The sequence below is a fragment of the Podarcis pityusensis genome (assembly GCF_964106645.2).
Source record: "Podarcis pityusensis genome assembly, chromosome: 10".
NCBI classification, from domain to species: domain Eukaryota; kingdom Metazoa; phylum Chordata; class Lepidosauria; order Squamata; family Lacertidae; genus Podarcis; species Podarcis pityusensis.
The window spans coordinates 27216265-27232716 of NC_138035.1; the positions used below are offsets into that span (position 1 = coordinate 27216265).

General features: G+C 41.6%; 1 protein-coding gene across 1 annotated transcript in view; it reads right to left on the reverse strand.

Annotated features, from left to right (window-relative positions):
* LARGE1 (LARGE xylosyl- and glucuronyltransferase 1) overlaps positions 1-16452 on the reverse strand; it is a 323190-nt gene that overhangs the window by 51202 nt on the left and 255536 nt on the right. The window contains exons 8-9 of the mRNA XM_080971695.1: positions 12121-12233; positions 9798-9923 (exon numbers count right to left, since the gene is read on the reverse strand). Coding sequence (XP_080827821.1) covers positions 9798-9923; positions 12121-12233 — 239 coding nt within the window. The remainder of the gene's footprint in view (positions 1-9797; positions 9924-12120; positions 12234-16452) is intronic.

A 16452-nucleotide genomic window follows, 5' to 3' on the forward strand; every position in this document is an offset into this window, starting at 1 on the left:
CTATATAAACAAAAACAAGAAGAAATGAAGTCATCTCAAATCACTTAGGATCATACGCTACTTCATGTTCTCCAGTTTCCTTGAAGAAAGGGTTTAACTGTGGAAGACCCTAAATGGTGCCTCCTTACTCCAATCCTCATTCAGTATGTGATGCTGGCTAAAACTATGTCTGCTTGTAAAAAAGGGATGTTTTTTGCTGCTTATGTGGAGTGTCTAGTTTTAGCTCCAAAAGACCAAGCCTCTGAGTGGTGCAGTGGGATGGTCATGTAATAAGGCACAGCGAAATTGTTTGCTGGTCTGCACTACATTCAAATCCTTCCATGTGAATCACCCCTGGAGAAATAGGCTCACCTTCTTTTTTAGCCCATTGCATAAAACCTAAAAAGCAGAGTGTGTTAAAGCATTACTGAAATGAAGTTGCCTTCCTTGGTGGAAGCAGAAAAATAAGTGAATGCAAGCAAAGAATGCTTAAGCTGCAGCTAAACAGCTTTAGAAGGATGCAAGTAAGTGATTTTGCCCAAATGGCAAAGGATGGGAATTATTGATCACCTAAAAGGTGGGGAGGAAGACTATTTTAAGAGCACAAAGGAGAAAACGAGGAAGGGAAAAGTAAGAACATTGCTATCATTTCAAGCTATAGTCCTCAAAACTAGAAGATAATTTCCTTTTCCAGTGTTCTCAGTAGAGCCTGACTGACTGCCACAAATTTTCAACCTGGGATTCTGAACTGAGCCAATATGTGTTGTTGTTGTTTAGTCATTTAGTCGTGTCCGACTCTTCGTGACCCCATGAACCAGAGCCAAAACATAGCTATTACTAATTATGATCAAAACAGCCATTCCTAAAACCAATCTTTTAAACAGCAATTTCCTGTTATTGGAGCAAACTGGGTTTCAACCCTGCAAAATAAATTTGGGCAGTTTATTTGTTCAGGACTTTGAATGTTGCTGGAGCGGATTTGCCAAGCTCTACAGGAAAACCAGCCATCAGACAAGAAGAGGAGAATGATAGAAAAAATAAAGGAGATTTTCATTCAGTTGGATCAATCCACTCCACTCTTCTTGCTTTGGTAGAGTAGATCTAGAACCCATTTTTCTGACCTTGCAGGCAGCTACAATCAGAGCTGTGCACACCTGGCCTTCCAAAAACTCACCGCCATCTTTGCAGGCAGAGAAATTGTGGGGATCATTTCACTGAGTTTCTCCAAGGGAGTAGAACTCATAGAATAGTTTCTAGGGGTTGGGCCTCACCATTAGCAGAGGCATTAATGCTGTTGGTGTAGCATTATGCTAGGGCACTGTGCGTGCATGCAAGTGTGAGAAATTGCAGGGGAGTGAGAAAAAGAAAAAGAGAGACAGAATTTTCCCTCAACTCAGCTCTAAACAGATTGTATTTATTTGGGGTCTGGAAATCCATTCGGTAGTGCATACCTCTGAGGACCAAAATGGTCTCTGGAAGCATGAAGCCCAAATTGAGTTAGAGATACTGTAAGCCCTGAACGGTTGGCATCTTTTAGATTTGTGGGTGCACTATGGCCAGTCTAGATATTTGTATTTGTCAACCTCAACTCTCCAGGCAGCTGTAAATTGAAAAGTTTTCGCATTTCCAAAAGCTAGTGTGTATCAAGAACTTGATATTCATGATTTAATCGGAGCTGAAATGTGTGTCAGGAATCTGTATGTGAACAGATGTCCAAGAGAGCCTGGACTGGGTTGAATGAAAGTTGAATGGAATTGAATAGTGTCCAGAATTTTTTTCTTTGAAGGATAGCCAGGTGTTAACATGGTTAAAGGACAGGAGGAAACAACCAAATTTTTAGTAGTGCAGGTGTTATTGTTGTTGTTTTGTAATTAATACCCCTCTATTAATTTCTGCAAACACAGTAGGTGTGTTAGCTAGCAATGAAATTACAGGATGAACAATGACAAAAATCAAGATATAATAAATGCTGCAAAATCATTTAGTGCTTGAGGTGCTTAGTTCAACCAATAAAAATAAATGATCTGGCTGGAAAGATAGCTGAGAAAGTGCAGTTCATTCTTTTGTATGGAGAAAGACTGGCAGGCTAGACTACAAGGATAGGAAACTGTGGCCTTTTGGATATTGTTGGATTCCAGCTTCCAACATTCCTGACCGTGGCTATACTGCCTGAGATGGATGGGTGTTATAGTCCAACAACCAACACACCCTTAACCTTTAACACTGGACAAGTCTTGCTATATCTGCAAGTTGTGTGGATATTACAACAAAGCACAAAGTGGTCCTGAATCATTCCAAACAGATTCCAGTTTCCAATCCATTAGAAAAAGATTTCCCAGAATTGGAAATCAATGATGCATGGATTTGGGAAAAAGAAAGAAAGATTGCATGGAAATGGCTCATTACTGGTACTCCATTCTTCAGGATTACTGTATGTTTTGTTGTAACAACCACTTGAGTTATATTTTTTAGGCTAATTTTGTATAGCCTACTAATAACAGTTGCGGGGAGGGGGGTATTGTTTTGTTCTGTTCTGTTCTTGTTTTACTGTGTATTTTGTGTTTCTTATCTTGTATTTTTATGTAGTGGACTGCCCTGAGATCTATGGATGAAGGGTGGTATAGAAATGTAATAAATAAATAAAATAAATGACTATGTACTTGCGAGTCCAATATAGCACTATTCTGTATGTACTCCGCTCTTGTATTTGTGTTGGGCTTGTTGAAAAAAGGATAGTTATCATGCAGATAACTATTGGAGAAACACATGTTCAGCATGAGGGACTAGCTGTGTGTGGTTCTTGGCATTCTGGCCTATAGTCCTGTGTACAGCCTTGTAAACTTCTCTGAGCAACTGGAAATTTACACTTTTTGTAAATTCATTAAGCACCCCACTGCACAGGTTATTGGGCTGGACTCAAATGCAAATTAAGAGCTCTTCATGAATAACTGCACAGAACTCAAATGCATTTATTTACAAATGAATGTGCTGTAGAACTGCAGCCTATTTGAAACCAATATACATAATTAAATCCTAATTCGGCTGAAGTCAATACTACAGTTACACATTTCAAATTCAAGAACTCTCAGTACTGGAGGACACTGAATTTTAACTGAGCATTTCCATCTTAAACCCACAGAATCATAAGCCCTTTACTACTAAATGCTCAAATAGAGATTGGGAATACTTGCTTCCCAGATCATGGCAGGCTCATGCACATTTCTGAACTAACACTGTCTACTTTATTTCTATTTATTTACTGCATTTATATCCCACCCTTTTCACCAATGAGCTCAAAGTGGCACACTTGGTTCTCTTCCTCCTCATTTAATCCTCACAGCAACCCTGAAAGGTAGGTTAGGGTGGCCCAAGGTCACCCAGTGAGCTTCCTGCCTGAGTGGGAATTTGAACCCTGGTCTCCCATGCTGTGCCGTGCTGGCTCTCTCATATATAATATGGCATTAAATATCAAACACCACCTATCTACAGCTACATATAGGACCCAAACTGTAATGTGTTATTTTTCACTTATAAAACCCCAACTCAGCTAGCCTTACCTTCTGAGAAATTCAAAAAAACATGGCTAATTTCTATTTGTATTTTTCATGTTAACTGCCTTAAAGGGCAAATACTTCTTAAAGGTCACATGCTACTTAATTTGAGAAAATAAGATGGCCTTTTCAATGCTATTGTTTCCCCCTCGCTTAGGTTTTATCAGAGAATATGCAGTTATTCTTTTAGTTTGTCTACTTCTTTTTTGAAATAAAAAAATCCTTCCAGTAGCACCTTTAAGACCAACTAAGTTAGTTCTTGGTTAGTTCTTTTTTGAAATGTTAAGGCTGCAATCCTATACCCACTTGCTTGGGAGTTACTCAATGAGGCTTACTTCCAAGTAGACATGTAAGGTGAATTACAGTTGCATTGTAAGTTGAATCTGAATTTCCTACAGACTGACATAAATATAGTACACTGTCTACCACTGATAAATTGTATAGTACAGCGGTGGTAATTATGTTTCGGTAACTATGAAACCGGCATAGTGTAGCAGTCAAGAGAATGAGTGGAGAGTCTTAAGTTCATATTTCAGCTCAGCTGTTAATTTGCTGGTGGCCTCCCCAAACAGCCTGGCCATGGAAATGCTGTCAATTGACAATATACCTTGTATGAAGAAAACAGTCCTTCATTGAGGAAGTGAGCTTATCACGGTGCTTGGATCAAAGACATGAGGAGCCCAGTTTTGGACAGAAGGGCTCCATTAACATTTTTCAGCTGCCACGATTGTTTTGCTAAGCTAGAGAGTTTCCAGAACACCATTGCAATGAGTCAGCTCAGTCTTGAGTTGCAGTTGGACTTGCAAGAGGTTCAGCAGGTGAAAAATGTTTGAGGTGAATCTGAAATGACTGTTTTGGGTTAAGGCCTCTGAAAAATGCAAATATTAGCAGACAAGTTTCACCAGGTTGTTCCAGTTTGGAAAACATGGCCGAGGAAGACAGGGTGACTCACATCCAGCTAGTTCATTTTTCATATGGAGAGATTTGATTAGGATCACAATCCAAGCATCTGTTGGTTCAACATAGATTACATTCAAACTGATTGCAAATGCCAGGCAATGTATTTCTGGGGCAATTTCTTTTTGTTTTTATAAAAATAAGAAGTTAAATGAATTTCTGTTGAACTCTCCATTCTTCTTACCCCCACAAAAGAAAACTATGTCTTCTCTCATGATTTTGAATGTCCAGAATATCTATGTTGTATCCTTGACAACCAGCAAATTCTCTTGCCTGACTCACTCAGTGAGGTCACAACTCATTGTTGGGGAAAATCACAATTCATTAACTTGTTGTATAGGATTTCACTGCCGTGTGGTCTTTGTCAAAATGCTGCAACTGAAAATTCATTGCACAGAGAAAAACACATTATTGCTTGAAATGTAAAGAATCTAATCTGAATGTAGTCTGTATCCAAAAGTGCTGTTGACTGAGAATTAAATAGGACCTGCTGTATCCTACTGTATACACTACAGCAGGGGTAGCCAAGTTGGTGCTCTCCCTATGTTGCTAGACTACAACTCCCATCATCCATGGTCATTGGTCATTCTGGTTAGCATTGCTGGGATTTGGAGTTCAGCAATATCTGCAGGGTATCACATTGGCTAATCCTGCCCTCTATCAATGTACATAGTATGAGTTTCATGTACCAAAGTGGACTGAATATAAGCCGCACTTTTTTTTCCAAATTCCGATCGTGAAAAGTTAAAGTGTGGCTTATATTCACGACCTTACGCCACTGGCAAAGCGGTGCGTCTCCCCCCTAGAAGCAGCCCAGGAGCATGGGGCAACGGCACACGTCCTGTCTGCCGCTCCCAAGCCGCCAAATTTTAAAGGTGCAGCTTATTTGTGGGTGTGGCTTATATTTGGGCCAATACGGTAGATAATTTTAATGTTTTCGTTTTCTTTTGTAAACTACTTAGAGGTTTTATTACAGTCAAGTGGTATGCAAATGTTGTTAGATGGCTGAACTAAAATAAAAATTATCTCAACACCTCCTGCCAGCTATTATGCTATCTCACCATTCCCTAAGATGTGAAATACTAGAAGCTATGTCTAGGTCACCCTTCAGCAACTTCCTCCAAATAACTATAGCTCCCATCACCTGCACTGGGTGGCAGCCCCATATTGAATACAGTGTCTAGTCCTGCTCTGAGAAACTGCAGGGGGAAAGTGTGTCTCTTCATTCAAAACAAGACAGCTGTTGTCAGAGTAAATGCAAAAAATGGCAGTACATGGTGTGTCAACAATGGCAGTAAAGACCAGGAAGCTCCCTTTGCCAGGAGGTCTGGGCAAGGTGAGCAGGGGGTGGGTAGTTTGTGCCTGTGTCCTTGGTAGCATTCTCCAGACTGCTGGAGAAAGAAGTCTACTTGCTGCTTCATCATTAGGACAATGTATCAATTAGGTTTAAGCCATCTTAGATCTTGAGTTGGGAGCACAGAGGAAATTGTTTCCAAGGTATGGTGAAAAAGACTATAAATCTGAAGACAGATGACAAAAAAGAGGGGGTAATATTTTAATTTACTTGGTTGGTTGATCACTACAAATTAACAGACTGTCTTAATTATCCATATCTCCTTATCTCCTGTTTGCTGTGATCTAATAAATATTTTCCGCATGCAACAACCCACTCACTCCCATTCAAGTGGAGCATTTTAAATCAGATGTTCAAGATAAGCTTGACTCATCTGAACTGAAAAGTTTCTCTACTCCTCATATATGGGGAGCCTCCAGTTTCATAACTCCTGCTGGGTACAGAACAGCTGTGATACTCCTATTGCACACACAAGGCTATTTTCTTCTACCACCACTGGGGGCAACAGGAGAGACCTGTTAAAACATGGAGTCCACTTCACTACTTAGCAGCTACATAGGTCTATCACCAAAGATTGTGAACAGAGCAGCAGAGAAGTGCACCCATAGCACAACAACAGCCATTGATGAGGACACCTGAAGTCTGAAACATAAAGTTGGGTCAGTGCAATGATGACAAATCCCCAGACCTCAGTGACTTCTGGGTCAAATGGAATTAAATGGATGCCTTTTCAGTTTGATAGGAATAATTTGGTTCCATCTGATTTGAGGAATGCAAAGGCCAGGTCCAGCTTAGTTTGGAATTTAAAATCTCCTTCTGTGTTTCCTTCTTCCCACACCATTCTTCTTAATCCTCTAACACCAATGTATACAATTCATCTTTTTCTCTTCCACCCACTGGAGGCTTCTGCTACATTTTTCTTCACTCCAGTCCTTTCAGTATAAAATACATAATGTGCCAAATATACTGTATTGTGCCATTTATTTTAAATGTCACTGGAACTTCCTAATTTCCAGGTTGTTGTTTTTTAAAATCCACCCTGTGCTAAATATGTCAGCCACGTTTTCTCCCTAAGGACTACATGCATAGGCTGCTAATATGTGTTTGAACCAGGGATCCTGGCTTAAAACAAACTCTGGTTTCATAAACCATCGTTTGACAATGGCTTGTTAAAACAAAACATAGCCAAGTTTGCTTTAAAATAAAACCCTGATATGAATTAAATGCTAAGCCAGGATTCTTTACAAATTAGTCTAAATTCTGCCAAAGTCTTCCTCTTGGCTATGCAGGATGAGCAGAAGGGATGGGGAAAGCAAATGTATCTGATGCTTCGTTCTAGGTATGTCCACAAAGCACTAAACCATCAACATTATGTGGGAATCAGCCACTGCCTCGGCCACAGATTTTGGAGGGTCCATAGGACCCACTCCCACAGTGAGTCCTGCTCCTTCTCTTCTTGATTATTGCTGCCACTTGCTTACTGTTAGGCAGTGAGCCACTGATCAAGCAGGCAGTGGCATCTACTGATCTTCCTTCATCCACTGCTCCACCACTGACTGAGCCAGAATAAGCAGCTGGTGAACAACCAGGCTGCAGTGGTGAAGAGGAGATACAGGTTGAGATGGCTTTTGTTAATGGATCTTCTGCTGGGCTGTTGGCCCTTGGCAGATGCCTGACCATGCCAATTCTGGTCCTGACATTGGCCCTAAAGCCAGGTAGTGACAGGTAGAATTTGCATCGCAAGTTGGAAGAAGGGCAATCAAAGAGTGAGATCTGTCTTGAATGCAACGATCAATTAAAGTAGTCAACAGGAATCATTCCTTAAGCACTAAGAATTTTAGACTGTAGCTATCTATTTTGGAAATAGTCTATGACCTGCTTTTTGTTTTAAATCAAGGACTCAGATTTTGTAGGCGCAAACTGCGGGACTGCTCATATGTTAGCCTACCATTCACTAAACTGTCACTATGATGCCGACACAGTTTAGTGAATAGTCTATTTCCAAAATAGATAGCTACAGCAACAACAAAGCCTAAACAATAGTCCAGCTCAAGAGTCTGTTCAGCAGCCTCAGCTTTTGTGGCTGGAGTCAGTCCAGACTATTGCCTAGCTGCACCATTGGTTCATAGTACAAACAAGGAAGAAGTCATTCCACTTCCCCCCACACCAACAGAATACAGGAAGGGCAGGAATTATATTAGCTGTTAGGGGCTTCACTTAGAAATAGGCTGCATTTGTTTTAGAGACCATTTGGCTGTGAGTCCTGGAAGACCTGTTCCCTGCCTTGTAGGCCCTTTTCCACCTGGCCTGGGAAGGCTGGGACTGGACTGACTCCAGCTACAAAAGCTGAGGCTGCTGAACAGACTCTTGGGTTGGACTATTGTTTAGGGTTTGTTGTTGCTGTTATTGATATTATTATTTTTTGTATCTTTATTTTAGATCTTATTATGATTTGTGTGGAAATTTTTTCAATTTGGTTGTGTACATAATTACTGTTTGTGACTACTTTTGTTATGTTTGCAATTATGTGATTTTTTTCATGTTGTAAGCTGCCATGGGGACGCAGGTGGCGCTGTGGGTTAAACCACAGAGCCTAGGGCTTGCCGATCAGAAGGTCAGCGGTTCAAATCCCTGTGACGGCGTGAGCTCCTGTTGTTCGGTCCCTGCTCCTGCCAACCAAGCAGTTTGAAAGCACATCAAAGTGCAAGTAGATAAATAGGTACCGCTCCGGCGGGAAGGTAAATGGCGTTTCCGTGCGCTGCTTTGGTTCGCCAGAAGCGGCTTAGTCATGCTGGCCACATGACCCGGAAGCTGTACGCCGGCTCCCTTGGCCAATAAAGCGAGATGAGCGCCGCAACCCCAGAGTCAGTCACGACTGAACCTAATGGTCAGGGGTCCCTTTACCTTTAAGCTGCCTTGAGCATGGTTTTAACTATGGAAAGGCAACATACGAATAAAATGATGGAAGGATGAAGGATGTATTTTATCCATGCAAGCGCCAGTGGGTTTGCTTGTGCACAGCAGCAATCCCACAATGGTTTGCATGCACCAAACATTTCTTTTCTGCATTTGGGAAGCCCTACTGCAGATGGCACCCTATTGCTGCTTGGGAAAATTCCCTGCATAAAACAACGGTGCTTTTATGCTAAATACAGTACATTTTATTTAATCCTTTCTACCCATTTCCAGAAGGCAGAAGTGCAACAGGCTGAATCCATTCACCTGAAAAGGCTGAAGGCGATAACAGGTTCAAGATAGTTCTGTTTCATCTCTACATGTAGCCACTTTTAAGTGACTGAGGCTGTGACCCTATGCACGCTTACAGGGAAGTGAACCCCACTGACCGACAAATTCTGAGTAAAGGTGCATAGAATTGTGCATTAATGTGTCCAAAGCCCAAGTGTTGGCATTTACAGTATATTTGCAATTTCCTCAGCAAACGAAACTACAAAGTAGCTGGCAATCATTAAAATGAACATTTTCTCCCTCCATTCCCAGTGGCTTTTATTGTAGGATACATCTCGGGTGCTTAATGCCATGAATATGTGGAGGACAGTCTGGCCACTGTGGCATCAGATGCCTGCTTGTTCTAAATGCACAGGAAGGTGCTTTATGAGTGTATAGATGCATGTTTATAAAGCCCCTCTATGCAAGAAGTGACCTATGGAGATCTTTGCACATGTACATCAGGACACATGTAGCGCTTCATCCTGCATATTTTGAATGTGTGGACATTAGCTGTGGCGCACAACCGCAAGAGGTGGGGAGTGGGGTTTCCTGCTCTGTTTCAACATGTGGAGTGAGTTGTCTGAACCTGCTGTTATATGCATCGTTTATAACATTGCCCAGTTGCTTAAAGGGGCATCCCTTAAGTTGCATTGCGGGAAAACATCCATTTCGTTCTCTCTGACCCCATGCAGGATTAGTTAGTCATAATTAAGCAGTTTCAACATTACCTTTAGATCAGACACATCCCGGTAGCACTGTTCAGAGCGGGTGTGGTCTGACAGCTGCACATTCCAGAAACAAGGAAGCTGGTACACAAGAAAGGGGTTCTGTTTGATGACTGCATTGAAGATGTCCTGCCAGACAAGAGAAGAAAAAATTGCCACTTTGCAAAGAAACACAAACAAAGTTTTCAGCCTTTGGAAAACAAGTAAAAGTGCTGACATCTTTGTTGTTGTTGTTGTAAAGACTAATGGATACTATGAGGCTCCCCCAAAAGCCTACATAATCATACTTCAGACCTAACATTTCATGCATTATAAGATGCCAGGTGGCAGTTCAGTCCCAATAGCATTCAACAAAAAGAGAGGATGGAATGCAGACAACCTTGCCTTTGAAGTCTTAGGTTGAATAGTGTCTCTTTTGGTCATAGAATTTCAATCTAAACTCAATCTAAAGCTGTAGACCCGAAACAATATGCACTCTGGAGTAGTCCCAGTGGTTTTCAGCATACTGTTCTTAAGAAAATTGGCTTCAGAATGGCAGCCAAACTTGGCAGGAGTTTTAAAATGGACTTTGATAGGTTTTGAATCAGAACATTAATCGCTCCACATCTCTGCATCCCTTCTGCAAAATGGGGGGTAATGAGTCTTCTCTAACTCCCAGCTGTGCTGCGAGGATAATATCCTTAATGTCTGTGAGATGCTCAGATTGTATGGCAAGGGATGGAAGAGAGGGAGGTGGTTGCAATTGCTGGAGTCAGATGAAATCATAATGACTGTTTGCTGAACTGAGAATGACAAAACCAGTAGAGAAGGAAATAGTATTTCCAGGCTTCGTAGAAGCCTGTAGCCTTTTGTTTCAAAGGAAGAAAATGACATGCATCTCTTTAAAAAGAAAAATGTGCGTGTGCAGTAGTGGAGAAAATGTTAGTTTTCTGAAATCACAGGATAAACAACCACCACCAACATTCCTCAAATGCTCAAGAACTAGTTCTCCATTTTTTAAAACCATCTTTTCTGTTTTAGTTGAACTGGGTAAAATAGACAACACTGGGGCTGCCAGTGCAAACCATCATTCCTCTCCATCCCCAGGATGCTCCTTGGAATGAGGCAATGTCATGATGTAGTTCTGGGCCATTCTGTGGAGGTGGTGGAGAATAGCAACAGTAATAATAATAATAATAATAATAATAATAATAATAATAATATAATTTATTATTTATACCCCGGCCATCTGGCTTGGGTTTCCCCAGCCACTGGGAGGCTTCCAACAAAATATTAAAATACAATTGTCTGTCAAACATTAAAAGCTTCCCTAAACAGGGTTGCCTTCATATGTCTTCTCTGAGCTCTGAAAAACTACATTTATACCCCACAAAAGGAAATTAAGAATCAGTGCCAGTGCCCCTAGATTTCATTCCTCCCATCTCCCATTGTGAACCAAAAATTAGCAACCAAAGACTTTCAGCTCAGCACTATCTTAGCAGGCAGCAAAATCATGAGATTTATGGAAAGCTGTCCTGCATGACTAGTAGGCTGCATTTGGCTTGATGGGTTAGAGCTGCATGGATCTAAGTGCACAAGAGACATCTGGCTACCACAAGCTGTAAATGGCCCAGAAGTTGCTAACTTCTACTAGGGCCTCCTCTCGTATGTAACTCCCCAGTCCCTTTGATCTATGCTCCATGATTGTCCTACAGGGTTAAGGATGGTAAGGGCAATGGGTTTGGCTTTTTTCCATAATGACATTCATTCTGCATGGAAAGCTCTCCATGGCAAGGTTCAATTTGCTGCTGACTGGGTTTGGCTTCTTCAGAATGTTTTCTGTGCAGGCTTCCAATTACAGGTTTTAAAAATCCAGTGTTTTTCATTGTAGAGGTGCCATGGATCTGCAAACTTCTATTTCATTTGTAAGCCGTTTTAAGATTCAAGTGAACAGCTGAAAATATGGCACATAAATAGGTAAATAAACTACTGAGCCTCTGCATGTACAATACTCATTTTGAAAGTTCTCACTCTGAACACCTGCAGCCTGACAAAGGGTGTGATTCTTGAAAGCTCACTTCTAGTATTTATTTATTTTTATAAATCTGTTGATCCAATGAAGGGTACTCATTCATTTATTTGATGTTTACAAGCAACCCCACCATCCTGGAAAGTTGGCATACCTTTTCCATGCTTCTATGCACCTAATTCCCAACATGTTTCCAGGGGAATCTTTGCAGCAAAGAACCATCATTGGCTAGGAAAGTTGTGTCAATTTTCTCTCTCCCCACCCCTTACTTACTCTCAGAAGCAACCTCTGTGCCATTACCTTGAACTGCATACTCACCTGGTCAGCCAATGAGGTAGAGAGCATGCTCATTAGCTCTCTTTCAGCGGTGAGCCTCCACATCTGCTCCCACTTCATCTTGCGCAATTTATCCAGAAGTAGCAGAATGACCCCTGGAATCAACAATGCCAGCAACAACAAATGCAAAGAAAAGAAAATGAAAACAGGGAGAGCAAAGGCTTTCATGTTTCAGTGCTGCACTGGGTAATAATAATAATAATAATAATAATAATAATAATAATAATAATAATTTATTATTTGTACCCTGCCCATCTGGCTGGGTTTCCCCAGCCACTCTGGGCGGCTTCCAACAAAGACCAAAAATACACTAAGATGTCACACATTAAAAACTTCCCTGAACAGGACTGCTTTCAGATGTCTTCTGAATGTCAGGTAGTTGTTTATCTCTTTGACATCTGATGGGAGGGCATTCCACAGGGTGGGCGCCACTACCTCTGCCTGCCTAGCTTTGCTTCTTGCAGTGAGGGAACAGCCAGAAGGCCCTCGGCGCTGGACCTCAGCGTCCGGGCAGAACGATGGGGGTGGAGACGCTCCTTCAGGTATACTGGGCCGAGGTCGTTTAGGGCTTTAAAGGTCAACACCAACACTTTGAATTGTGTTAAACGCAAGCACTTTCTTTAAAAATGCGAACCAGCCCATCATTTTGCAGAAAACAATGAGCAGAGGAAGAGAAAGAAACTATCCTGATCAGAACACAACCAGTTTTATTGCTGTTGTTTTGTTTTAAAAAATAAAGAATTAGCTTAATAATTGTGAAACTTTGGACCGAACTTGTTAAGTTAAAGACACTGTTTGCCAATGTATGTGTTTCCTTTTAAAAGAAGCAGGAGAGGGGTAGGAGCTACTAACTGCCATGGACTGGCTGGATGCAGAAAAGTGGTGGGAAGCACCATTGGGGGAACCCCCAGGGGAAAAAGGCTCAGAGCCAGGAGTTGGTGGTGGGATGATGATCAGGGGTTAGAGAGAGAAGAAGGAACAGACTGGGAGGAGGAGATGCTGACAGAAGAGGTAACAGGCTGTGGCAGAGAGCAGTTCAGATTCTGAGGCAAAAGTGGGGACTGGAGAGAGAGACAGGCTGCTGAAGAAGCCGGGGAGTCTCCCCTTCCGGCTGAGACCAGCTCTGCTCCCCTCCCCACTGGTGTCCTAGAACACACATAGAAATGAAACGGGCAGAGCAGAGGGGGGTTGTGTGCAGGCACTGCCTGAGACTGTGTGGGAAGGACCCTGGAGAGGAGGACTCCTAGTGGGCACTGGGAAGGTTGGGACCTTCAGTCCTCACAACTGCTTCATTGGAGTAAGACCTCCTAGAAAGAGTTGCTGAGACCACTAGGCTCTTTATTCCTTGAATAAAGAGTTAATTCCATTGGCACCATGGGTGGTTGTTGTTGTTGTGTTGTTGTTTTTTGAAGCTGACCTATACATGACTCTGGCTCCTGACATTAACCATTTCCCACTGCACAGGACTGATCCCAAAACATTTTCCTGCTTGAGACAGAGCACTTAATGACATTCCTGCCCCCTGCCACTCAAATCTAGGTGCCAAGGCCAGAGAGGGGTTGTTTTGGCAGCTGAAGCAGGAAATCCCACAAATGCCTTCCCCCCTGACAGCATGACTGCAATAATGATCAATTAAACAAGTTACAATTTGCTGTTATTTCATGACAATTGGCAGCAGTTTGGCCCAATGGTAGGGCTGACCCCCCCACACCATTGTCCCAGTGAAAACTCCCAAATTCAAAGCTCCAACTTGCCTCCAAAATGAAGCTGTCACTAAGCAACCGACTTCCTCTTCCTCTCCACTTATCACCCCCATTGCAAAGGCTTTCGAGAATGAAGCACCTTCCCATTGCATTATTATTATTATTCATTATTATTATTTATTGAATTTATATGCCGCTGTGTACCCAGAGGCCTCAGGGTGGTTCACAGAAAAGATCAACATAAAAACCACAATATGAAGTGCACATGAGGACAAACTGAGAAGACTAAAGTAGTTAAAATCTATTATGGTGGACTGTTGCAGTGATGACAGGGTTAACACAGAAATCAGCATGCAAAACAGGCTGCAGTCTATTCATTATACTCCAGTGGGTCTCCTCCCTCCCAGCTGTTCCGTACATAGCTGAAAACCAAACTTCAAAAAGCAGTGGATGAAGGTGATGTAGTACAACCCTGTATCTGCTTTCAGTGAAACCTTTAAGATAGAGTCTCAGGGGACTGCCTCAATAAGAAATACCAGTGGACATAGATAAGAACCTCATTTTGGGGAACGGTAACTGCTTGTAAGTTGCTAAACAAAAAATGGTCCTGATAATGGCAGCCTCTAATGCAAGCAGGAACCGTCTAGAGGGATCAGTGATAGGCCCTCTCTCGCTTAACATCCTCATTACTGCAACAAAGGAGTGATAAGAAACAGAATATAGTTAAACTTGGAGATGCTGTAAAATTAACACATCAGGATAATAACCAAGGAGCAAGACAGGGGCTATAAGCTGCAATCACCTGCAATAGGTGAAATACCAAGGGTAGGGGGGAAGAACAAAAGCAGAAACCAAAGGGGAATGCTAAATAAACAACTTCTGCCGAAAAGGACAGAAGACATCCAGAAAGGGTAAGTGTGACTTAAGACAATCAAAAAGGCTTCCTAGGTAGGTTGTAAAATTATATTCACAGGAACTTATTGCAATCTCCATTTCATGTCCTGTCTCAAACTACATTGATTAAGAAATATGTATTCTGAACCAGCCAATCCACTGGCTGGGTGAACCACAGGTGGTTTTTACAGAGCAATTCTAGATGTGTATACTCGGAGGTATGCCCTATTCAGTTCAGTGTGACTTACTCCTCCGTAAGTGTGCACAGGATTGCAGCCTTATTGACTCATCCTATTGCTAAAAGTTAAGGTGGTGTTGTTCGCTCTTTTTTTATTATAAAGATTGACATCTAGTATGGCAGATATTTTTTTTGTCCAGGAGAGAAAAATGTTCCCAAAATTGGGGGAGAAAGGTTATGGATTTAACCTGGCACTACTACTCAACCAGAATCTATTGCCAACAGAAGAATTTGTACAATAAAAAAGTGCATTTAAGTCACCTCCCCAAGTGCATTTGAATGACATTTTTCACAATGATCCATCTGGTACTGAAGCTTTCCATTATATCTTCTTTGCTTTCCTGCTGCAAGAAGTCATCAGAGGAGGAAAAGGTCATCACCGTGCCCAAAATCTGTCCTGATGAAATGCTAGCCAACCTCTTTTCTAACTGGCACAACTGATTTTCTTTCCCCCCTTTTTAATCCCCTGAAACATTTGCCTGGAAAAAAGAGCTTTAATCCTGTCAGGCGTTTGCGTGTGTGGCTGAGAGTGAGAAAAAGTATTTGTGGCCACGAATACCACCAAGGAATGATTGGCTGAGGCTGAAGGTCATTGTAAAGTGGACTCTTCCCATCATAGATAGATAGATAGATAGATAGATAGATAGATAGATAGATTAGATAGATTATATAGTAAAGTAACAACTCCCCTCCCTGTTGTGGATTACCTCCAGACAGCAAGAACTTTGGTTATAAGAATAAGGTATAGAGAGAGGAATAAAATAAACCATCCCTCACTCAGACCCTTAGGATGTGTAAAACTGGTTTTACATTTACATTTGAAAAACAGGAAAAATGATCTAATAAATACTTATTTAAGAGAGTGCTGTGGGGGTGGCATTTATTGTTATTTCCCCCCTCTGTTTCTCCATTCTTCTCCCAGGCTGGCAGATTATGGTGTCACAACTAAAGAGATTAAGGGGTTATCAACAGTGGCAGCTGAGAGGCAAAGACTGGAAGGAGACCAAACACAAAGGCTGAAAAATGCAACACTATAAGATATTTGACTCAAGAGCATCTAAAACAATTTCAGAATCATTATTACTATTACTATTACTACACAGTGGCATGGACATTTATTTAAAATCAACCTGGAATGGATGTGTAAATGATCCCCACTCTTAATACAAAGAAAGGATATTTTTGAAAATATTGCTGAACCATCCAGGGTTTGAACACCAAAAAAGACAGAGATGCAATAAAGGGCAGCTCAGCCTGTTGCAGTTTGCAATGTTTACTTCTAAGAAGGGCACAATTTCTATCAGTGTTAGCAAGATGAAGGAGTGTATGCCACGGGGATGAATTTATTCTATTCATTTCATATTAGCAGCATCAAAAAGGCCCCCCAAACTGAAGTAGGCAATAAAGGAATTTTTGCTTTCTAGAAGCCAGGGCTCAAACTGGCATTCTCTCCAAGATTCATGACCCTCACATTCGTTA